At 41.0% G+C, this 24,653-nt stretch overlaps 1 protein-coding gene across 12 annotated transcripts in view; it reads left to right on the forward strand.

The window, feature by feature from the left end:
* Positions 1-22,695, forward strand: part of RFTN2 (raftlin family member 2) — a 77,511-nt gene extending 54,816 nt beyond the window's left edge. For 8 of the 12 annotated variants that reach the window (XM_086347498.1, XM_086347487.1, XM_086347520.1 and 5 more), the window contains 2 exons: positions 11,379-11,457; positions 21,149-22,695. In XM_086347498.1, the coding sequence (XP_086203624.1) occupies positions 11,379-11,457; positions 21,149-21,418 (349 nt within the window). In that variant the 3' untranslated portion in view covers positions 21,419-22,695. The remainder of the gene's footprint in view (positions 1-11,378; positions 11,458-21,148) is intronic. The other 4 variants (XM_086347540.1, XM_086347574.1, XM_086347564.1 and 1 more) reach the window with 1 other exon arrangement.
* The last annotated feature ends 1,958 nt before the right edge of the window (positions 22,696-24,653 follow it).

Genomic DNA, 24,653 nt, shown 5'->3' on the forward strand with positions numbered 1-24,653 from the left:
TGTCATCTGCATATCTGAGGTTACTGATATTTCTCCTGGCAATCTTGATTCCAGCTTGTGCTTCTTCCAGCCCAGCGATTCTCATGAGGTACTCTGCACAGAAGTTAAATAAGCAGGGTGACAATATACAGCCTTGACGTACTCCTTTTCCTATTTGGAGCCAGTCTGTTGTTCCATGTCCAGTTCTAACTGTTGCTTCCTGATCTGCATATAGGTTTCTCAAGAGGCAGGTCAGGTAGTCTGGTGTTCCCATCTCTTTAAGAATTTTCCACAGTTTATTGTGATCCACACAAAGGCTTTGGCATCACTACGAACAAAGCAAGTGGGGGTGATGGAATTCCAGTTGAGCTATTTCAAATTCTGAGAGATGATGCTGTGAAAGTGCTGCACTCAATATGCCAGCAAATTTGGAAAACAGCAGTGGCCACAGGACTGTAAAAGCAGAAATAGATGGTTTTCTGGAACTCTCTTGCTTTTTCCATGATCGAGCAGATGTTGGCAATTTGATCTCTGGTTCCTCTGCCTTTTCTAAAACCAGCTTGAACATCAGAAAGTTCAGGATTCACGTATTGCTGAAGCCTGGCTTGGAGAATTTTGAGCATTACTTTACTAGCGTGTGAGATGAGTGCGATTGTGCAGTAGTTTGAGCATTCTTTGGCATTGCCTTTCTTTTGGATTGGAATAAAAACTGACCTTTTCCAGTCCTGTGGCCACTGCTGAGTTTTCCACATTTGCTGGCATATTGAGTGCAGCACTTTCACAGCATCATCTCTCAGAATTTGAAATAGCTCAACTGGAATTCCATCACCCCCACTTGCTTTGTTCGTAGTGATGCTTTCTAAAGCCCACTTGACTTCACATTCCAGCATGCCTGGCTTTAGGTGAGTGATCACACCATCATGATTATCTGGGTCGTGAAGATCTTTTTTGTCCAGTTCCTTTGTGTATTCTTGCCATCTCTTCTTAATATCTTCAGCTTCTGTTAGGTCCATACCATTTCTGTCGTTTATTGAGCCCATCTTTGCATGAAATGTTCCCTTGGTATCTCTAATTTTCTTGAAGAGATCTCTAGTCTTTCCCATTCTATTGTTTTCCTCTATTTCTTTGCATTGATCGCTGAGGAAGGCTTTCTTATCTCTCCTTGCTATTCTTTGGAACTTTGCATTCAGATGCTTATATCTTTTCTTTTCTCCTTTGCTTTTCACTTCTCTTCTTTTCACAGCTATTTGTAAGTCCTCCTCAGACAGCCATTTTGCTTTTTTGCATTTCTTTTCCATGGGAATGATCTTGATCCCTGTCTCCTGTACAATGTCATGAATCTCCATCCATAGTTCATCAGGCACTCTGTCTATCAGATCTAGGCCCTTAAATCTGTTTCTCACTTCCACTGTGTAATCATAAGGGATTTTAATTAGGTCATACCTGAATGGTCTAGTGGTTTTCCCTACTTTCTTCAATTTAAGTCTGAATTTGGCAATAAGGAGTTCATGGTCTGAGCCACAGTCAGCTCCTGGTCTTGTTTTTGCTGACTGTATAGAGCTTCTCCATCTTTGGCTGCAAAGAATATAATCAGTCTGATTTCGGTGTTGACCATCTGGTGATGTCCATGTGTAGAGCCTTCTCTTGTGTTGTTAGAAGAGGGTGTTTGCTATGACCAGTGAATTTTCTTGGCAAAACTCTATTAGCCTTTACCCTGCTTCATTCCGTATTCCAAGGCCAAATTTGCCAGTTACTCCAGGTGTTTCTTGTCTTCTTACTTTTGCATTCCAGTCCTCTATAATGAAAAGGACATGTTTTTTGGGTGTTAGTTCTAAAAGGTCTTGTAGGTCTTCATAGAACCGTTCAACTTCAGCTTTTTCAGCATTACTGGTTGGGGCATAGGCTTGGATTACTGTGATATTGAATGGTTTGCCTTGGAAACAAACAGAGATCATTCTGTTGTTTTTGAGATTTTGTCCAAGTACTGCATTTCAGGCTCTTTTGTTGACCGTGATGGCTACTCCATTTCTTATAAGGGATTCCTGCCCGCAGTAGTAGATATAATGGTCGTCTGAGTTAAATTCACCCATTCCAGTCCATTTTAGTTCACTGATTCCTAGAATGTTGACATTCACTCTTGCCATCTCCTGTTTGACCACTTCCAATTTGCCTTGATTCATGGACCTAACATTCCAGGTTCCTGTGCCATATTGCTCTTTACAGCATCAGACCTTGCTCCTATCACCAGTCACATCCATAACTGGGTATTGTTTTTGCTTTGGCTCTATCCCTTCATTCTTTCTGGAGTTATTTCTCCACTGATGTCCAGTAGCATATTGGGCACCTACCGACCTGGGGAGTTCCTCTTTCAGTATCCTATCATTTTGCCTTTTTATACTGTTCATGGGGTTCTCAAGGCAAGAATACTGAAGTGGTTTGCCATTCCTTTCTCCAGTGGACCACATTCTGTCAGACCTCTCCATCATGACCGGTCTATCTTGGGTGGCCTCACAGGGCATGGCTTAGTTTCATTGAGTTAGACAAGGCAGTGGTCTGTGTGATCAGATTGACTAGTTTTCTGTGATTATGGTGTCAGTGTGTTTGCCCTCTGGTGCCCTCTCGCAACACCTACCATCTTACTTGGGTTTCTCTCACCTTGGACATGGGGTATCTCTTCTCATCCCTCTAGATTGTCACAAAACATTAAATTTGAGCTGCCTGTGTCTGGCTCAGACAGTAAAGAATCTACCTGCAATGCAGGCAACCTGGAGTCAATCCCTGGATTGGGAAGATTATCTGGAGGAGGGCATGGCAACCCAGTCCAATATTCTTGCCTGGAGAATCTCCATGGACAGAGGATCCTGGCTGGCTACAGTCCATGGGGTCACAAAGAGTCAGACATGACTGAGCGACTAAGCACAGCACAGGGTCATACAGCAATTCTTTGGAACTCAGGGAAGACCTAGAAAACTAAAGCCTTTTTTTTTTTTAACAAGAAACAGGGGACATGGGAGGGCTTTGGGCCCTCCAAAATGTCATAGTACATAAACAGATACATGACATATCTTTGTCATTAAAATTTAATGGGAGAAGGGGGAGGAATTCCAGAGAAAATATATTAAAAGGCTCCTTGGGGAAGCAATAATGCAAAAAGAGTTGCATGTCAGGCCAGTGAATAGGGTAGAAAAGATCCATGAAAGAGGAGAGGAGGTCGTTGGAGGCTGAGAAGTCTGAGATGTAGGGACTGTTAAGAAAGAAGAGTGCTTCCAAAAGTAGTTTTAGAGAGGATATTCCTGGTGCCAGATAGGGCTAACCAGGAACAGTAAATAGGAGTCATCTCACATAGCTGCACTGGTCTGTTGTTAGTAGCTGCCCAAACACCATAAAAACAAAGATTCTAATACCAGGATCAGCAGAAAAGAATGGAATCAGTTAGTGAGCACATGAAAAGTGGAAGTATGAAGATCGCAAAATAGTTCCTCTTTATGGCAACCATAAGCACAAAGCAGAGTCACCAAAGTGCAGGACTTATTCAAGGAGAAGTAAGTACATGTGAATGAATTCCTAAAGACCTCTCCTAATTTAAAACTCATAGATCTAACAAAAAAAAAGTAGGCCCACACAGATATAGAGAACTAGCTAGTGGATACCAGTATGGAAAGGAGGGTAAATAGAGATAGGAGTGATAAATAGAGATAGGTGATTAAGAAATACAAACTACTATGTATAAAATAAATAAGGTGTGAGGATGTATTGTACATCACAAGGAATATAGCCAATATTTTATTGTAATTATAAATGGAGTATAAACTTTAAAAATTGTGAATCACTGTGTTATATACCTGAAACTTAGGTAATATTGTACATCAACTATGCCTCAATTTAAAAAAAATAGAAAGCAACTATACTCTAATGCAAAATAAAGAAGTTTAAGGTTTGGGGAAAAAAATAGAATTCAAGACTGATTTTACCAAAACAATAAATGTACAAGAGGAGAGAGAATTTTTGTTTTGCTTTTAAATTTATTTATCTAGTCAAGGCTATGGTTTTTCCAGTTGTCATGTATGGATGTGAGAGTTGGACTGTGAAGAAAGCTGAGTGCCGAAGAATTGATGCTTTTGAACTGTGGTGTTGGAGAAGACTCTTGAGAGTCCCTTGGACTGCAAGGAGACCCAACCTTGCAGTTGGATCTGAAGGAGATCTGAAGTTCTGAAGGAGAATTTCAGCCCTGGGATTTCTTTGGAGGGAATGATGCTAAAGCTGAAACTCCAGTACTTTGGCCACCTCATGCGAAGAGTTGACTCATTGGAAAAGACTCTGATGCTGGGAGGGATTAGGGGCAGGAGGAGAAGGGGACGACAGAGGATGAGATGGCTGGATGGCATCATTGACTCGATGGACGTGAATCTGAGTGAACTCCGGGAGTTGGTGATGGACATGGAGGCCTGGCGTGCTGCAATTCATGGGGTCGCAAAGAGTCAGACATGACTCAGCGACTGAACTGAACTGAATTTATTTAATTGAAGGATAATTGCTTTACAGAACTGTGCTGGTTTTTGCCAAACATCAACATGAATCAACCATAGGTATACATATGTCTCCTCACTCTTGAACTTTCCTCCTGCCTCCCTCCCGATCCCATCCCTCTAGGTTGTTCCAGAGCCCCAGTTTGAGTTCCCTGAATCATACAGCAAATTCCCATTGGTTATCTATTTTACACATGGTAATGTACGTTTCCATGTTACTCTCCATTACTTCCCACACTTTCCTTTCACGCCCCTCCCAACACCCACCCTGGTGCCCCTCCTCCCCCATGTCCACAAGTCTGTTCTCTGTGTCTGTGTCGAGAGAGCATTATTATTATGTGTAAATCCACAACCATTCTACATACAGCATTACACATACGCTTAAAACAATTTTGTTAATAAAACACATATAAAAAGTGCATAAAACACAAATATCAGTTCAGTTCAGTCACTCAGTCATGTCCAACTCTTTGCCACCCCATGAACCACAGCATGCCAGGCCTCCCTGTCCATCACCAACTCCCAGAGTTTACCCAAACTCATGCCCATTGAGTCCGTGATGCCATCCAACCATCTCATCCTCTGTCGTCCCCTTCTCCTCCTGCCCTCAATCTTTCCTAGCATCAGGGTCTTTTCAAATGAGTCAGCTCCTCACATCAGGTGGCCAACGTATTGGAGTTTCAGCTTCAGCATCAGTCCTTCCAATGAATATTCAGGACTGACTTCCTTTAGGATGGACTGGTTGAATCTCCTTGCAGTTTAAGGGACTCTGAAGAGTCTTCTCCAACACCACAGTTCAAAAGTATCAATTCTTTGGCGCTCAGTTTTCTTTAGAGTCCAAGTCTCATATCCATATATGACTACTGGAAAAACCATAGCCTTGACTAGATGGACCTTTGTTGACAAATATACATATTATAATTATAAAAACACTGTAATTACCACTGGACAAGACAGTGGCACCCTAGAACTACCCCATCATACCCACTCCCTTCATGCAGAGGTAACATGACCCCAACTTTTAGGATAATCACTTCCTTCTTTTGCCTAATAGTCTTACCACTCATGTTTGTATCCCTAAATAAACAATTTAGTTTTGCTTGTTTTGAATTTTATAAAAATGGAATTATATATATTCTTTCATGGGCTTCCCTGGTGGCTCAAATGATAAAGAATCCACTGTAGGAGACTCAGGTTCGATTCCTGGGTCAGGAAGATCCTGAGAAGGGAATGGTTACCCACTGCAGTATTCTTACCTGGAGAATTCTATGGACATAGGAGCCTGGCAGGCTACAGTCTATGAGGTCGCAGAGTCAGACACTACTGAATGACAAACACTTTCACTTTCTTCCTAGTCTTTCACATGTTGCTTCTTTCACTTAGCACTGTAAGAGTTATCCACGATTCCACTGTAAGAGCTCTGTGTAGGTGTTTGTTTATCCGTCTTGCTGCTGATGCTTTGGTTGCTTTCAGGTGTTGGCTGTGACAAGCATGCTGTTCTGAACCTGAGCACATATGCCCAAGTTTCTCAAGCGTGTAGACCAGGAAGTGGAATTGCTTGCTGGGTTATAGTTTATTTCTTTGGCTTTATAGATATAAATGCCGAACTCTTTTCAAGTAGAATGTTGCAGCTTACTCTCCCACCAGCAGAACATGAAAATTCCCATTGCTCCAACAAAAAAATATTGTCATACTTTTAAATTTTGCCATTCTGATGATTGTATATATAGCGTGATCTCAGTGTGGTTTTAGTTTGTACTTACCTAATTGCTACTAAAATTGAGCACATTTTCATACATTTCTTGACCACCGAGATTTTTCTTTTGTTAAGTACCTGTTTAAATCTTTTGCCCACATTTAAAATTGTATTTATAGGAGTGTTTAAATGTATATTGGATGAGGCTTTTTATTTGTTATATGTGTGTTGTGATGGTCTCCCTAATTCTGTCTGAGGCTTGTCTTTTTTACTCTCTTTATGGATGTCTTTGTTTTAAGGGGTTTGTTGTTTGTTTTTAATATTTATTTATTTGACTGCACCAGGTCTTAGTTGTGGCATGGGGGATCTCCTCCCTGATCAGGGATCAAATCCAAGCCCTCTGCCCAGAAAGCATTGCACAAATTGAGTTATTATTCTTAGTTTAGTTCATGAGATTTTCTGTTATCAGGAAGCTAGTCTTTTTCTTGGTTGTTTATTGACACCGTAGCAAACCTCCCTCCCTTAAAAATAACCAAGTAGAGAGTCTTCTTTTTGTTTTCTTATGAAATGCATAGAAGAAGACAGGAAAGGGAGAAGGAAACATTTACTGAGCATCTGCTATGCTCCAGGGTCTGTGCTAAGAACTTTATATCCACCACTGGTATTCTTAGAACCATCTTTGTTTTACAAAAGAGGAACAGGAGGTTCAGAAAGATAGGACAACTTCATCAGTGTCACATAGCTAGTAAGCAACAAAGCTAGGATGCAAACCCAGGGTCAGTATGACTCTAAAGTCATACATGCTGTTTCTCCCAGACTCCACTGCCTCTCTGTTAAACACATCACAAAGAAATGATGTGTCCGGATATTGTGTAGTACAAAGTTGTAGAACTGGTTGAACACACTTCTCCCCCTTCTGTGTTCTGGCTCCTCTGCCTGTACTGTCAAGACAATCCCTGGCTCACTCTCCCCAGATCCCACACTCCTATCTGCCCACTTCTATCTGCCTACTACCAAGGCAGAGAGAAGAAGCCCCTTGTCCCAGGGACAGCAGCAGTTCTGGGGGCTTCTCTTGCCTCTCCCAGGTCCGTACCTGTCCTTTGACCTTTGGTTAATCCTGGGTGTGACCCCAGAACTGACTCAGCCTTTCACTTTGTTTCAACTGGTTTCTTCTGGTCAAACACCTGGACCTGACCTTGCTTCTCTCACTAGTTTCTCTTTTCCAGTCAGCCTCACTGATTTGACCTTCACTTTTCTTCCTTCAGTGTGGTCCAGGGTCCCAGATCCTACCTAGGCTTTGGCCTCGGGTGTCGTGGTAATTTCCTGGACATTATTCTGGACTGATGACCCTCCTTTCCCCTCTTGGCCCTTGTATCCATTCACTCTGCTTTCCACCATTGCTTCAGGGAACCCAGCCCCCCAGGCTGCCCTGGCTAACCTGTACCTCATGATGACAATGGCACCAGGGAGCTATCTACTGCCCTCAGGAAGCAAGGACTAGCAGGTGTTTTCACATCTTCTTTGAAGACTATTCCCTTGAGCAGCTTATACGTGCAGTCTATGTGTGTGTGTGTGTTAGTTGCGCAGTCGTGTCCTACTCTTTGCAACCCCGGGGACTGTAGACTGCCAGACTCCTCTGTCCATGGAATTCTCCAGGCAAGAATGCTGGAGTGGGTTGCCATTCCCTTCTCCAGGGAATCTTCCTGATCCAGGGATTGAATATAGATCTCCTGCATTGCAGGCAAATTCTTTACTGTCTGAACCCCCAGGGAAGCCCCTACTTGCAGTCTATACTCTTCACCAAAGCAGGTTGTGCCATAACTTTTACAGAGTTTATGCGGAAATCAAGCATTTTCCAAAAGCTGCATTGATTTGATATTATATCAAAGCATGACCACCCATTAATAACACTCTAAAAGAGAATCTAAAGGTTCTTAACTCTCACAGAAAAGTATTAAGTTACTCAGTTAACTAATAGTACTTTCTGGGTAAAAAATTTCTGTAGGGAATAGCAGGTGTAGGCTCTGTCCAGGAACTTGCAGGAGAGCATTTAGAGATCTCTCTGATTCCATAATGACTTTACCAGTCAAATCCTTTCAGAACCTGTGCTACAGAGCAAATGTCCTATCCAAGCTCAGTAAACAGAGTTACCTCTGGAGCTCCTGGAGACTCTGAAGGACTCACTTGCCCTGTCATAAAGCTGTCCTTCTGTATGGTTTCAGACCTCTTTCCCTTTCATTCTACCATGATCACCATTCTCCAAACCAAAAGGCATTCCACATCTCACAGATGTTCTGAAAATAGCAGGGAATCTTTCAGACCCAGGAATCAAAACTGTATCTCTTACATCTCCTGTATTGGCAGGTAGGTTCTTTACCACTGGCACCACCTGGGTAGCCCAAAAATAGCAAGACTTTTTTTTTTTTTTTTAACAGAAAGCAGTTTATTTCATGTAACTAATTAATTAATTTTTGGCTGCTCTAGGTCTTTGTTGCTTTGCTTGGGCTTTCTTTAGTTACAGCAAGCAGGAGCTATTCCTCCTGGCCATGAAATAGCTTCTCATTGCAATGGCTTCTCTTGTTGCAGAGCACAGGCTCTAGTGCGCAAGCTCAGTAGTTGTGGCACTTGGGCTTAGCTACTTTGAGGCCTGTGGAATCCTCCTGGCCCAGGGATCAAACCCATGACCTCTCTTTGGCAGGTGGATTCCCATCCACAGCGCCACCAGGGAAGTCCCAGCAAGACCTATTTTAAATCAGAATGTCCTTTAGAAAACCAGAGACAGTGAGGTCTCAGACATATTTCAAATTAAGTCTAACTCTAAAGACCTTCCAAAGTCTTACCTGGGCAACCAAAGACTGTCCTAAGATAGGCAGCCTTTGAGTAACTGTCTCCACACTTACTGTTTTACCCCATTCATAAAGGTTGAGAAGCCTGCTGTTGGCCAAACATCACACCTTAGTATACTCAGATTGCCCCATCCTATAATCTTTTGGGAAAAACTCATCAAGGGTCACCCCCAGTCCCTACCCCGGGGCTCCAGGAGGCTTTCCATTCAAGAAGATTAATTGTCCCCTGACTCCTCATCTTTGGAGAGTTCTAGGCCTGGTTCCTGCATGTGATTCTCTACCTGCATCACATACCTTGAACATTATCCAGAAACCTCTTGCTCTATTCTTGTGCCCCCTTTCCCTTGACTGTTCTTTCTGGAAGATGTTCTTGATTCTAATATATTTTCCTCCCACTCGACCCTGCCCCACATTTCATTAAATGAATGGGGGAACTGGGAGGAAATCCCATTTTCTGTGCTCCTTCCAGTGGCAGGCACAGTGGAGGCTCTTCATACCCACTGACTTATTTATCTATCACAAAGCCCTTGATAGGAAATGAAAGAGAATTTTAAAACTTTGCCAAAGTCACCAGGTATTAGGTGGTATCATCAGCCATTTCAGTACTGTCAACTCGGGTGCAGGGGGTGGTGCGGAAGGCACAACCTGAGAGCTGTGAGTTCTGGGGGACTTACTAAGAATTCTAGTGCAGGATACAATCTTTCAGAGAGCTCTGAGGAATGCTCCCAAGAGGTGAGGCAGACAGGTCAGCATGTACATAGTTTTGGAAAAGGGTTACGTGCAGTCAAGCACACACCCTGGTAAAAGGTTAGTCATAAGGAACAGGTATCTCAGTTCATGACCTTAGATCTTTTCTAAGTATGGGAAGATATAAGTCACCAGGTTCATTAAAAAAATCCTAAAATATTTCTAGCTATGTGCGGGCCTGTTTTCTCAGAGCACCAAGTGCTTCATTCTGATCTTCACCTGAATTCCTTTTAGAGTGAATTATAAGTCCATGGTTGCATTGGCTAATGACTTGATTCTTATAGAACTAGATGGTGAGCAACATTCTTTGTTTTACAGTAAAATTGAGTCTTGAATCCAGGACCGTCTGCTTCTAAAGCCACTGCCCTTTCCAGTATTCTCCCTGCCGCCCAAATAGCCAGCCTGTTCTGTGCACCGCCAGTCCCTTCCTGTCTCATGCTGACGTCTCCAGATGACTCAAGCTGTTCCCCAAAGCTAGGAGATATTTCACATCATGTCTTTTTTTCAAAGATACAGTCAAACTAAAATAGATTAGACTAAAAGCAGTCTTTAATAAAAAAAGAAGCAATCTCTCATTACCACTTTGTGGGAAGATTTGCTCTTTCTCAAAATTCAACAGTATCAGTAAGTTTGGGATTTTCAAATTGTGTGGTGTTGACCACTAGGGCCAGAGTTTCAATGTTTCATTTGTTTTCCAGAAAAAAGAGCTCAGCATAAAATGCAGCTAATAGTGAGGTTTTGTTGGGGTTTTTTGCATAATAAAAGTCGTAACTGAGCAACATTAGCTACAGACACTCCTCCCCATAAATCCATGGAGACTCTGTGAAAAGCATTTCAGAGAAATCCAAACCCCAAGTAGTCTTTGGCAAGGGGTAATTTGCCATGATGGTAGTTAAATAAGGAGAATATTGAGTAGCTGACTACAAAGAAGCATCTGAAAATGAGACTAGCTATGGCTCAAGTCCCTCAGTGGAAAATGTATATAAATTTCTCACACGTGGCAGTCCAAACTGGTCTCTTTCTTTCATAAGACAAATTTGACAATGCATACCAAGAAGCTTAAATCATACCCTTTTGGCCTAATAATCCCACGCCTATGAATTTATCTCAAGGAAATAAGTCATAAAGAATAAAGAAGACTATACATATTTCTATAACAGCATTATTTATAATTAGCAGAAAGCCGGAAGCAACCTAATTTTCCAGTAATAATGGAAAGGCTTAGTACATTTTGGTATCTTAATTCTTTGGGATATCATGCAGCTATTAAGAATATGACCATAATATACAAACAAGAAAAGAGATAAGCATAGAATACAGAATGCAAATATGTATGCAAAACCAAGTATGTTAGCACAGTGAGATTACAAGTTTTAAACATTAAGAATTTCTTTTATAAGGACCATATTTAGCTTTTAGGATTTTTTTCCCCTTGTTTTATCTGCTGCAACTTATATAGACTGTTTCATAATTATTAATGGATCAGATTATTTTACAAAGAATACATGTGGAACATTCTAGCCAAGTGTGAAATATAGAGAATTACTAATTTAGAAATGCTAACGCTGTTGTTTTAATTTTCAGTGAGGGGAATTTGGCTACAAAGCAGGTTGTATTCCTTCAGAGACCAGTTATGTGGAATTCAGCTGCTCAGACACCAGAAGTGAGTAAAAGTGATGCTTTATGAACTGTTAAACTGAACCATTTAATCCTTAATCTCTCACTGTAATTCTAAACGGTGAACAGATGAGGAAGTGGGAACTTGATAAGGAAACAGCCTTCTGAACCAACATACAACAAGAGAAATGTGCCAGCAAACCGGAACATGAGACAGTTCTGAAGGAAATCAGAATATGACCCCAAAGTATGCCATTTGGGTGTAAGGATTACTATTTTGAGCTAAAGGCAATGAAACAGAACCTCTCCCTTTCTGACAAAAGCAGGGCATAAATTTTCCTTATGCCAATGTGACAAAAATTTCCTTTTGTAAAATTGCTTCCCTCTCCTGTACCAGAGACAACGCAAAGATGACGCATCACTGGGAACAATGCCTGTAGTCCCCACAACTTACTAAACCCTCTCTTGCATTAGTTTCCCCAAATACATGCTCAGTCACATCCAGACTCTTTGCAACCCTGTGGACTGTAGCCTGCCAGGCTCCTCTGCCCAAGGGGATTCTCCAGGCAAGAATACTGGAGTGGGTTGCATTCCCTCCTCCAGGGAATCTTCCCCACTCAAGGATCAAACCTGGGTCTCCTGCACAGCAGGTGGATTGGATTCTTTACCACTAAGCTATTCCCAAATATTTAACTTCCCACAGTTTACTGCCCCTAAAACCCCAAATCCCTTTTTATTTGTCTGGTCACTTCACCACAGTGTATCACCCTTTGTAAAATGAAAATCATCTCCCAGGTCTAACTGCCTCTTTGGGTTTTTACTTCTCTGTGCAGCCCTCGTGTGCATCCAAAATAAACCTTTTCTCCTATTAATCTTTTTCTAGTTTAATTTGCAGGTCTGAGATGCTGAACCTAAGATGACAGAGGAAAAGATTTTCCGCTCCTACAGTTATAAGCCTCATAAGTGAATGTGCCTGATATTATGACAGATCTGTGCAGTCTTGACTTCTGACGGCACTTTTGTATTGTCTCCTCAAGGTCATATTTTTTCAGTTCTTTGCTGAAGGGCTCTGCTGAGTCTCAAGTCACCTTATTCTTACTAGATTCCTAGTAGATGCACACTTAGAATAGTATCATTGAATGAACTAATCTTAATTAAGACCTGCTGCTGCTGCTGCTAAGTCACTTCAGTCGTGTCCGACTGTGCAGCCCCATAGATGGCAGCCCACCAGGCTCCCCTGTCCCTGGAACTCTCCAGGCAAGAACACTGGAGTGGGTTGCCATTTCCTTCTCCAATGCATGGAAGTGAAAAGTGAAAGTGAAGTCGCTCAGTCATGTCCTACTCTTAGTGACCCCATGGACTGCAGCCTACCAGGCTCCTCCGTCCATGGGATTTTCCAGGCAAGAGTACTGGAGTGGGATGCCATTGCCTTCTTCGTAATTAAGGCCTAATTAATCTCAATTAATTAAGGCCTAACTTTCAAAAGAGGAAGTTTGCAAATGGACCAGAAAATTATTTAAAGTGATTCCATATTATCAAGAAAATAATGTTTTAGAAAACTTCAAAGTTTTTCTAAACTAGCAAAGCTATTAATAGACTAACAGTATATGTAATAGCTGTTAGTCTATTAATGCTGTTGTCTCACATTGATTTTGAACAGACTCTAGCTGGTTCCACAGGCAAGCAAGTAGAGGGGCTGTAGGTGGATAGGATGATAACTCCCTTAGGAGGAGAGCAGAGTGATCAAGTTAACAAAGATTTCAGAAAGACTGAATTAGAGCCCACAAGTGAGCAGTGCCTTCCAGTCCTGGGGAGAATGGCTCAAACAAGTTCACAAGAAATATTCTGTCGGACTTCCCTGGCAGTCAGGTGGTTAAGCCTTTGCTATTGCAGGGGGCACAGTTTCGATCCTTGGTCCCTGATAGTAAGATCCCACAAGCTATGCAGTGGAATCTTATATATACATTTATAACATGCCTTAAAAAAATTCTTATATACTTTTAAGACCATAATGGCACCATTCTTTGCTTGTACCTTGAAATCAGTTGTTGTTGGGGAAGGGTTGATGGGGGATTGCTTCATTTATACAGGTTTTCAAATAATTGTTTCAAAGGTGAAAATTGTTAGTCACTCAGTCCTGTGCAACTCTTTGTGATCCCATGGACTGTAGCCTGTCAGGCTCCTCTGTCCATGGAATTCTCCAAGCAAGAATATTGGAGTGGGTCCCTTCTTCAGGGGATCTTCCCAACCCAGGGATTGAACCTGGGTCCCCTTCACTGCAGGTGAATTCTTTACCATCTGAGCCACCAGGGAAGACTTTTTCAAAGGTATTTGGTTCTAAAAACCAGTTGGTGAAAATTTGAAGCATTACAAACATTGCCTTATGATTGTCAAGGAGTTTTCAATAAAATTATAAATTTCATGGGCTGTTGGAAATTGATCTAGGGTTTAATTCTTGAAAAAAGATTTTCTGTTTCTTTTACTGAGACTAATGTTAAGATATGTAAAACTTCTTGTTTCAATTGCACTCAACATGGAACAGTACTTTTATGTTAAGCAAAACCATTTCATGCCTCTGTTATAAAGGAGGGAATTGAGAATTGCATAATGAAGAAAACATATCATAGGAATTTTTTCTTCTGAAGTTATAAAGACCTTTACTTTTGGAATGTGTTTGTTTCACAGATGTTTTATACAATATTCTAGATAGCTTGAGAAATTTTAAAATATGGTCAATATAAATTCAAATATTTATACTCCCAATTTCTGCCTCAATTTCTTTAAGCTATTGAGGCTTCCCAGGTAGCACTAGTGGTAAAGAACCTGCATGCCAATGCAGGAGACAAGAAGGTTCAATTTCTGGGTTGGGAAGCTCCCATGGAGCGGGGAACGGCAACTCACTCCAGTATTCTTGCTTGGAGAATCCTGTGGACAGAAGAAACTGGGAGACTACAATCCATAGGCCTGGATACAGGAAACTGGCAGGCTACACTCCTTTGCAATCATGGGGTCACAAAGAGTCAGACACGACTGAAGCAACCTGGCACTAGCACTAGCATTGAGAGACAGTTTATTTTAGGAAAATCAGAAAACTTTTAGAAAAAAAAATAGGAAAAAATCTTCATGAACTGGGGCTAAGCAGAGTTCTCAGATATGACTCTAAAAGCGTAATTCATTTTAAAAAATTGATAAATTAGACTTTATCAAAATTTAAACTTTTGCTTTGTGAATAACACTAAGAAAATAACAGACAGCCACAGACTGGGAGAAAAAAAAATTTTTGCAAATCACATATATGACAAAAGACTTGTATCCAGAAGGTATCTTAAAACTTAAAAAATAAGAAATAAACAATGCAGTTTAAAAAAATAGTTAAAAGTCTTGAACCAATGAGGATATGTAGAAGAGAAGTAAACACATAAAAAGACATTTAAATTATCGGTCAAGGGAAATGCAAATGAAAATCATGATGAAACCATACATCTACTAGAATGACTAAAATTAAAAAAACATTGACAATTCTTTTTTTTTTTAGGTTTTTGTTTGTTTGTTTTTTAATTTTATTTTATTTTTTAACTTTACAATATTGTATTGGTTTTGCCATATATCAAAATGAATCCGCCACAGGTATACATGTGTTCCCCATCCTGAACCCTCCTCCCTCCTCACTTAGGACTATCAAGAATGAGGAGCAATCAGAACTATAAAACACTGCTGGTGGGAATGCCATGTAGTACAACCACTCTGGAAAATTATTTCGCAGCTTTTTATGGGGTTAAACATGCACTGAGATATGACCCAGCAATCCCTCTCATGAACATTTGCCCTAGAGAAAGAAAAACTTTTGTTTACACAAAAAGCTACACATAAAAGTTTGAATGTTCTATTCATCATCTCCCAAAACTGGAAACAATCCAAATGTCTCCAACAGATTTATGGATAAACAGCTGTGGTATTTCCATTCAACGAAATACTACTTAGAAATAAAAACATATGTGCCCTTTTTCTTTTTTTGGCCACGCAGAATGTGGGATTTTAGTTCTCCATCCAGGATTAAGTCCTGCGGCCCCTGCAGTGGAAGCCCAGAGTCTTAACTGAACTGCCAAGGAAGTCCCCACATACACTCTTAATAGCCACAATTACGTGGATTAATCTCAAAAATGGGGAAAAAGTGGAAACAGTGGCAGATTTTCTTGGGCTCCAAAATCGCTGTGGATGGTGACTGCAGTCACAAAATTAAAAGACACTTTCTTTTCTTGGAAGAAAAGCTATGACCAACCTAAACATCGCTTTGCTGACAAAGTTCCCTATAGTCAAATCTATGGTTTTTCCAGCGATACTATATGGATGTGAGAGTTGGACCATAAAGAAGGCTAAGTGCCAAAAAATTGATGCTTTTGAACTGTGGTGTTGGGGAAGACTCTTGAGAATCCCCTGGACAGCAAAGAGATCAAGCCAGTTGGTCCTAAAGGAAATCAACCCTGAATATTCACTGGAAGGACTGATGCTAAAGCTAAAGCTCCAATACTTTGGCTTCCTGACGTGAAGAACTGACTCATTGGAAAAGACCCTGATGCTGGGAAAGGTTGAGGGCAGAAGGAGAAGGGAGCGACAGAAGATGAGATGGTTGGATGGCATCACAGACTCAAAGGATATGAGTCTGAGGAAACTCCAGGACATAGTAAAGGACAGTGAAGCCTGGCATGCTGCAGTCCATGGGGTCACAAAGAGTAGGACACGACTCAGTGACTGAACAACTACAGCAATCTCAAAAAGCATGCTGACTAAAGGAAGCCAGTCTCAGGGAGTTCTCTGCTGGTCCAGTAGTTATGACTTGGCACTTTTACTCCCTGGACCTGAGTTGAACCCCTGGTCAAGGAGATAAGATCCTACATGCTGCAGGCTTTAGAGCACAGACTCAGCAGTTGTGGCAACACAGGCTTAGTTTCCCTGCTCTATGTGGAATTCTTCTGTACTAGGGATTGAACCCATGGATTCTTAACCACTGGACCACCAGGGAAGTCCAGAAAGAGCTTCATTATCCTGGAGTCAATATAGCAATCCCAGAGAAGGACTCTGATTGGATCTGATTGGGTCATGGGCCTACACTGCAGTAGAGAAGGTGGATAAGAAAACTGGCTGGAAAAGTCATTGTCCACGACACCTTTTCCTCTCCCAGGCTTGACTGATTTTTACAGCACCAAGCTTGGATGACCTGACCCAGAAACATACTTTGTGAGCAAGCATATTCTGTGGGGTTTCTCTGTGTGATTCAAAGCCTCTGACTCTTCTAACTGGTACTAGAGCTACACTTAGCCTTTCAGTGGCTTTCTAATCCTCCCTCAAGCCTGAAACACACAAAGGGGAGAAATCCTGAATGTCCACTCCATGTTTTTATTGCTATATAAATCATATTTTTTAGGTACTCTTCCACTCTATCCATCATGACACTATACAAGGCATGCGATATCTTATAATTGCTGGTATAATTCTGCTTATGTTTTTAAGACATCATGTATGGAAAGTGAAAGGTAGACTGATAGGGCACCCTAAATGCAACTGCTTTGTCACTGAGTCTCATGTATTTGAAACAGGTAACTCATTTTTAGTAAATGAGGATGATTCTCAAAAGTTGATCAGTTGGGGACTTCCCTGGTGGTACAAAGGTTAAGATTGTGCTTCCAATGTAGGGGGCCCGGGTTCAATTCCTGGTCAGGGAGTTAGGTCCCTCATACCACAACTAAGACCCAGCACAGTGAAAAAACCAAAACAAAACTGACTGACTTTATCAATGGTGGCATTAGATCTGCATGCAAATCTTGATAGAATCTCCCCAAATTTATAGTGAAATATCAGAAGAAAGAGAACCCGTATGAATTCTGAGAACCTATAGGAATAAGCCTAGCAATGTAGCATGAAAAATCTCTTTATAACATAGGGAAATACTAAAAATACAGTGAGTGCTAAGTGCAAAAGTGAGCTATACATCTCTTTGTGTGCATATGCAAATACACAGTGTTGTTGCTCAGTCGCTAAGTCATGTCTGACTCTTTGCAACCCCATGGGCTGCAGCATGCCATACTCCTCTATCCTCCACTATCTCCCAAAGTTTGCTCAAATTCATGTTTATTGAGTCAGTGATGCTATCTAACCATCTCATTCTCTACTGCCCTCTTCTCCTGCCTTCATTCCTTCCGAACATCAGAGTCTTTCCCAAAGAGTCGGCTCTTTGTGTCACGTGGCCAAAGTATCGGAGCTTCAGCATCTGCCTTCCAATGCATATTTGGGGTTGATATCCTTTAGGATTGACTGGTTTGATCTCCTTGCTGTCCAAGGGACTCTCAAGAATCTTCTCCAGCACCAGTTCAAAGGCATCAGTTCTTCAGTAGGCCGCCAGGCTCTTCTGTCCATGGGATTACCCAGGCAAGAATATTGGAGTGGGTTGTCATTTTCCTTCTCCAGGGAATCTTCCCCACCCAGGGATCAAATGTGTCTCCTGCATTGGCAGGCAGATTCTTTACCACTGAGCCACCAGGGAAGCCCATACATACATAGTAAAACATGCCAAATATTAACAGTGGTATCTCTGTGAGATGGGATTGTGGATAGGCTTTGCTTTTTTTCTTTGTTTTTACCAGGCTTTCTACACTAAGCATGTATTATTTTTGTAATTGGAAATCTTTGAGAAACATACAAATCTTTGACCGTAAATCTACTCACATTTTTGCATAGTGAATAATGTAAAAAGAATAAGATAAGACACTCAGGTTCCAGTTCAAAGCCAACTACCCTTTGACCTTGGACAAATACCATCTTGTTTCTGGGTCCCATGTTGGTAGAAGGAGGAATTCGAGTGGATGATCTTCATGGACTGGTCAGGTTTCTGTCTCCTACACTGTAAGTTATAAGAACATTGCAATTTGATTTGTTGGAAAAGCTATTATTTCATGTGGAGTTGTTGTTCAGTCGCTCAGTTGTGTCTGACTCTTTGCCACCCCGTGGACTGCAGCACGCCAGGCTTCCCTGTCCGTCACCATCTCCCAGAGCTGCTCAGGCTCAGGTCCATCGAGTCGGTGATGCCATCCAACCATCTCATCCTCTGTCATCCCCTTCTCCCCCTGCCTTCAGTCTTTGCTTGCTTCAGGGTCTTTTTCAATGAGTCAGTTCTTCGAATCAGGAGGCCAAAGTATTGGAGCTTTAGCTTCAGCATCAGTCCTTTCAGGGAATATTCAGGACTGATATCCTTTAGGATTGACGGATTGATCTCCTTGCTGTCCAAGGAACTCTCAAGAGTCTTCTCATGTGGAGTAAGGGAGCCAATATCATTGCTGAAGATGTATTTATTAATAGTCATTTAGTAAAAAAAGAAAAGCATTTGTTGTGACATTTTTTGTTATTGTTTTTCAATCACTAAGTTGTTTCTGACTCTTTGTGACCCCATGGACTGCAGCACACCAGGCTTCCCTGTCCTTCAACATCTCTTGGAATTTGCTCAAACTCATGTCCACTGAGTCAGTGATGCTATCCAACTATCTCATCCTCTGTCACTCCTTTCTCCTCCTGTCCTCAGCCTTTCTGAGGATCAGAGTTTTTTCTAATCTTTTTTAGAGTTAGGTATTTAATTATCTTCTAATATTTGAAATTTGTATTTGGTGGTTGTTTACTTATTAATTCTTATCTAAAAGTGAATTACTCTATCTTATTATCCTGACTAATACATAATTTTTATTAAGAAATTTCTCATTGAGCATGTGAGAGTAGGCCTCTATTGGCTGATACACAATAAGGAATTTATTGCAAAATTTACCTTTGGCCCCGGTGCTTATGAAGAAGGAAAGATCCAGACTGCCAAGTGCTCCCAGGCACCCCTCCTTCCCGTCTCATTCAGGCAACAGGAGAGGTCATTCCGGAGTGAGTGTATCCTTTGTGCATATGGGAAAGGAGCCAGCAGCCAGGCTTGAGAAAGGAGCAGTACCCATCAGGCCTGCTTGCAGCCAAAAGGCTCTGTCCTCACCCAGCAGCATTCCAACACCAGGGAGAACATGCCATTCTCAACTTCTGTACCTTAAGGGTAAATCTGTCAGGTTCAACTGCTTGTGTTAAACTCGGTACATCTGGTGAGTGAGAATAAAAAAGAAAAAGATTTGAGATCTAATATTTGCACTTGATGAATGCAAATGAAAATGTCCCCACCATCAAGTTATATCTGACTTGAGACATGAGGGTGGGCCTTTATTGAGGCAGGTCCCACGGCAGATTTGTTCCTTTAAACTTGCCCAAGGACTCAGGTAACCAGCCAAGAAAATGATGAGCTGCCAACACACTCCTTTCTAGACAGCACACTGCAGCCTTCATCTCCCTATATAAACAATGCTGTCAGTCACCGTCAACCGTGGTTAGATTCCCTAGCATAAAATTCTATTCAATACAGCTGCTTGTTTGTATTGTGTATTTGCCATGAAAACCAGTAGAAAATACTTTTGTATTTTATACATGGTAGTTCAACAAATCTGTGGTCTAACAAACTTTTGTAAGACTAGCCTAGGAATCTGACTTCTGTATTTTTTTCCTAAGGGTTTTTTGATTTATTTTAGTAATTTTACCTCTCACATTTGAGAAAATGTAATCCCAGTTCTCAGCTAACATGTAAATGAGCTTTAAGAAAATAAACTCTTGATATATGGAAAATACTGGGCTTTAAAATTTTTTTATCTTATGGGCTTCCCTGGTGGCTCAGCTAGTAAAGAGTCTGCCTGCAATGCGGGAGACCTGGGTTTGATCCCTGGGTTGGGAAGATCCCCTGGAGAAGGGAAAGGCTACCCACTCCAGTATTCTGGCCTAGAGAATTCCATGGACTATATAGTGGTCGCAACAAGTCAGACACGACTGAGTGACTTTCACTTTTCACTCTTTTATTATGTATCTTTATTCAGTTTCTGTGCCTAAGTATATGCACATGATCCAATATATGTCATGTTGTCAGTATTAAAGAAACCCCCATAAGAAAATTTCATCAGAAGTCTGAACATGAAAGTTGTCTCCCTGAGCTCTTCTTCTACTGACTTAGATATCTTTGTTTGACTTCGTTTCCTTGGCAGGAAAACCATGTCCTTTTATTCTGAACCACACCAAGGGCGTGGTCAGGCCTCAGTAATATTTCATAGTGAAAATATCTACAGCTTCTCAGACAGCCTGCAGAATGAGCTGGTCCTGTCGCTGAACAATCCTACCATGCCAGGCAGAAGCGGTCTGTAGCAGGACAAGGAGAGGGGTCCACCCCACCTGGAAAGGCACCCCTTCTTCCAATATGATCTCTATCTGAATTATCTGTGCAGACTATTCCTATAGAAATGGGGGTGAGGTGGCCTCTAAGGCACTTTTTCTGCTGCTCAGATCCCAGCAAATACCAAGATGAAAAATGGAAGCTTCAAGTATATCTCTATCTGTTTTGTTCCCCAAAGTATGATCTCAACAGGTCTCTCTCCTCAGAGGTGTTGTTGAGGGCCCAGATAGGGCCATACAACCAACCTGACAACAAGGAGAATGGTGGGCCAGGAAGCCACAGACAGTTATTAACAGAGAGGGGAGCACACCTTCACCTGGCCGGAGGGTGGCGCTGAGCTGGTCCTTGAAGAGGAGCAGGATTTGGAAGATAAGCGGGCAGAGAGCTAGAATAGAGGGGCAGGACGACACCCAGCCTTTTACTAACTCCTAGTTGCTAATCTCTTGTGTTTCAGAGGAAAGGCAGTCGGCACGTGAAAGGTGAAGACAGGAGTAAAGTCCCAAGCAGGAGCGTCAGCTTGGACACAGACCTGTTACAGCCTGCAGAGAGCAGAAGCCCACCTGAGGAGTGCCTACTCGCCCCTTCTAGAGAATGCTGGATGAAGAAGAGGCCAGCCCAGCCCAGCAGCTTCTCCGGGTTCAGCAACAGTGACAGCGTCCTGCGGGAACTAGATGATGGACAGTTTGACCAGGAAGACGGAGTAACTCAGGTCACTTGTATGTGAGCAAAGAAGGAAAGCGACAGACGTTCTGTAAATAATTATTAAAGTAATTCCCAAGTTACTTTACTGTATTTCTTTATCTGCATTTATGGGATACTTTGAATCTTTCCAGACTCAGGCTTTCCTCTAATCTACGTAAACTTTGGTTCAACCTCCTAGGCAAGGAAGAGTAACCAACATGTTTGTAAATTTAGAAGCATGTTTCACAGTTTTCTCAACTAAAACATGTTTAAACAGATGCCTCATTAGGATATTAGCCGATAATGTACTTCAGTTTCTCATGAATATGCAAAGTATATTTTTCTTACCATTGCTGGTAAGACAACTAAATATCTCAATCAGTATTTTTACCTAATTAGAAAATTCTCAGGAAGTTAGAGTCTTACTTAAGCTGAAAATTTTCTCTTTCCCTATCTCTCTCATGCACATATAAAGGGCTAATTAATAAAATACCTATTTCCTGAATATAACAATTAATCCAAGTTTTGTCTTTAAGTATGGCATGTATAAACAAAGCAAATCCTTATTTGTTAAAATATCCTTTAAAAAATCTTTTTTTTTTTTAACGCCTTAAAAAAAGGGTCACCATGTTACCAACATTGTACTGATTCATCAAGCTTAAACTTTCTTGCATCTAATAGTCTAGAAATAGAGTGGAGCCTCATCCCTAAAAATTCAATACGAAAAGAACTTACAATGTCCATGTTTAAAAACCTTAGTAGACAGAATTAATTCTCTTTTTAAAATTGTAAATAGCTGAAAAGGGAAACACCAATTTTAAATGAAAACTGAAGCATTTTACATCTATCTAGATGTAAATTATGCTTTTATTTTGATTGCTAAAGCATGAAAAATGTGGAAACCCAGAATTTTCAGTCCTACAGGAGTAAAGAGGTGCTCACAACATATGTGAAATGTATGGTGACCTATTTGTTCCATCTCTGCTTTTTTTCCTCTGCTAACAGGGGAACCTTTGCCTTGCCAAACCTTTAACAGGTAAAGATTAAAATTTTACAAAATAGAAGAATTTCATTTTATCTATGAAAGACTTTGAAATGTGGGAAACTTCAAATGAATTACAACTGTGCCGTTGATGAGTTCAGCCTATTATATATTTTTATTAGCATTGGTGTTGACATTATAAGATCATTTGAATAACAAAATGTCATTTGTTATTGGGCTATTGTCTTAATGAACATTAATGCTCATAATATGTTTTACACATATGACAGGTATGTATTACATGTTATCAAATATATGGTGTAACTGATCTCCGTGAATTGATGGTAAGATTGATGTGCAATTATTCTGCTTCTACCATGCACAAGCATTACCTTTGTATGTATAAAGGAACATAGAATATTCTGCTCAGTACTATTCTGTGGAAACAGCTACTAATATTGTTTGCAGAAATGTTTTTTTTTTTTACTTTTAGAGAAACTGAGTTCCATATTTAAGAGTTGGTGAATTTTTGGTAGAAATAAATACTGCTGCTGGAGCCCACAAAATGCCATGAGTTATGAAACACAGGTAATAAACTCAAGAAAATGGGACCGTTTTTCCCAAAGGCAGGGTTTACAACAGGCAGAGATTCTGGTATATATTCTGTCAGTATACAGAAGGAATTTGATGTATTAAAGACAGAGATAGAAATTTATATTGGCTAAAGAAAAACTCAGAAATCTTGCTTTTAATTTTTTTAAATTTGCATAAGAATGCTTTCTTTTCACAGTTTGTTTTTAATCTGTTCTTATTTTTTTTTAAATATTAGAATAGTCTTAGTAGTTGTACCCTGAAAGCCTATAAGCATTTACTCCAGTATTCACCCATAAGTTATGTGACAAATTTGTATGATAGTGAATAAATAATTACCAGGTGGTTCTAGAGCCTTATAAGTAAGTAACTCTATCTTTTAAAAAACAAAAAGTAACAAAACTTGGACTGTATATGCCTAAGGAGTTACGTGTGACTAACCTTATAGTTATCAGCCAGTTGCACAGTCAGTTCTTTTCATAATGCTATGTAATTCCTTAGGGGCTCTGGCATGTGATTTTTTTTTTTTTAATACTTGTAAGTTATAATGATCGGAGAAGGCAATGGCACCCCACTTCAGTACTCTTGCCTGGAAAATCCCATGGACGGAGGAGCCTGGTAGGCTGCAGTCCATGGGGTCACTAAGAGTCAGACACGACTGAGCGACTTCACTTTCACTTTTCACTTTCATGCATTGGAGAAGGAAATGGCAACCCACTCCAGTGTTCTTGCCTGGAGAATCCCAGGGACGGGGGAGCCTGGTGGGCTGCCGTCTCTGGGGTCGCACAGAGTCGGACACGCCTGAGGCGACTTAGCATAAGTTATAATGATGAGAAAGTATGGAGATCATATATGTTGGTGGGAGGTTTTGCCATCCCCCTTTGGTACAGCATATGTGCACTTCTGTCTAAGGTCTCCACAGCCACCTGTTAGTTCCATCCCATTTGGGTTGAATATCCCCCTGTTATTTCCATGGACAGCATTTAACACCAGAGAAATAGCCACTGAGCTAAGCAGCAGCTCTATCAATGTCACTTAAAGACAACAGAAACATCACTCTCTTTATGAGACTCAGGGCTTTCAGGGGCCTTCAGACACCCATAGAAGCAGGAGGCAAGCTATGGTAAGTCCATATCACAACTATCTCCAAATTGTTTATTTTACCAGGACCAGGTGTTTATGTATTTGACTATAAATGTACCAGATGCATTTGCATTTCTTTCGTACTGCAAGAGCTCAGGAGCTGTCTCCTTCCTAGCCTTTCCTCACTACCTGGACATCTCACTACCATTCCTCTGGGCTGGAAGTATCACGGCTCTTTCAGCATTATGATTAAGAAGGGTTTCCTCCTCTCAACTTCTAGGGCCCCAGCAATTCCCTGTGTGGGATGACTAAATTTCAAGTGAGCACTGAAATGGTGTAGGTGGTAACAGCGGGGACAGTCTCTAACCAAGAATGTTAAATCTAAATACACTGGTGGATATGTAGGAAAACAAGCTAAATGCAAACCATCAGAACCATATCTATTTAAATAGTATTAATCGTGGCAATTTATCATACCTCTAGAGTGAATTTTCGGAGAAGGCAATGGTACCGCACTCCAGTACTCTTGCCTGGAAAATCCCATGGATGGAGGAGCCAGGTAGGCTGCAGTCCATGGGGTTGCGAAGAGTCGGACACAACTGAGCGACTTCCTTTTCACTTT

The sequence above is a fragment of the Bos grunniens genome, chromosome 2, assembly GCF_055505025.1.
Source record: "Bos grunniens cultivar Pamir isolate PY7600 chromosome 2, Bosgru_T2T1.0, whole genome shotgun sequence".
Taxonomy (NCBI): Eukaryota; Metazoa; Chordata; class Mammalia; order Artiodactyla; family Bovidae; genus Bos; species Bos grunniens.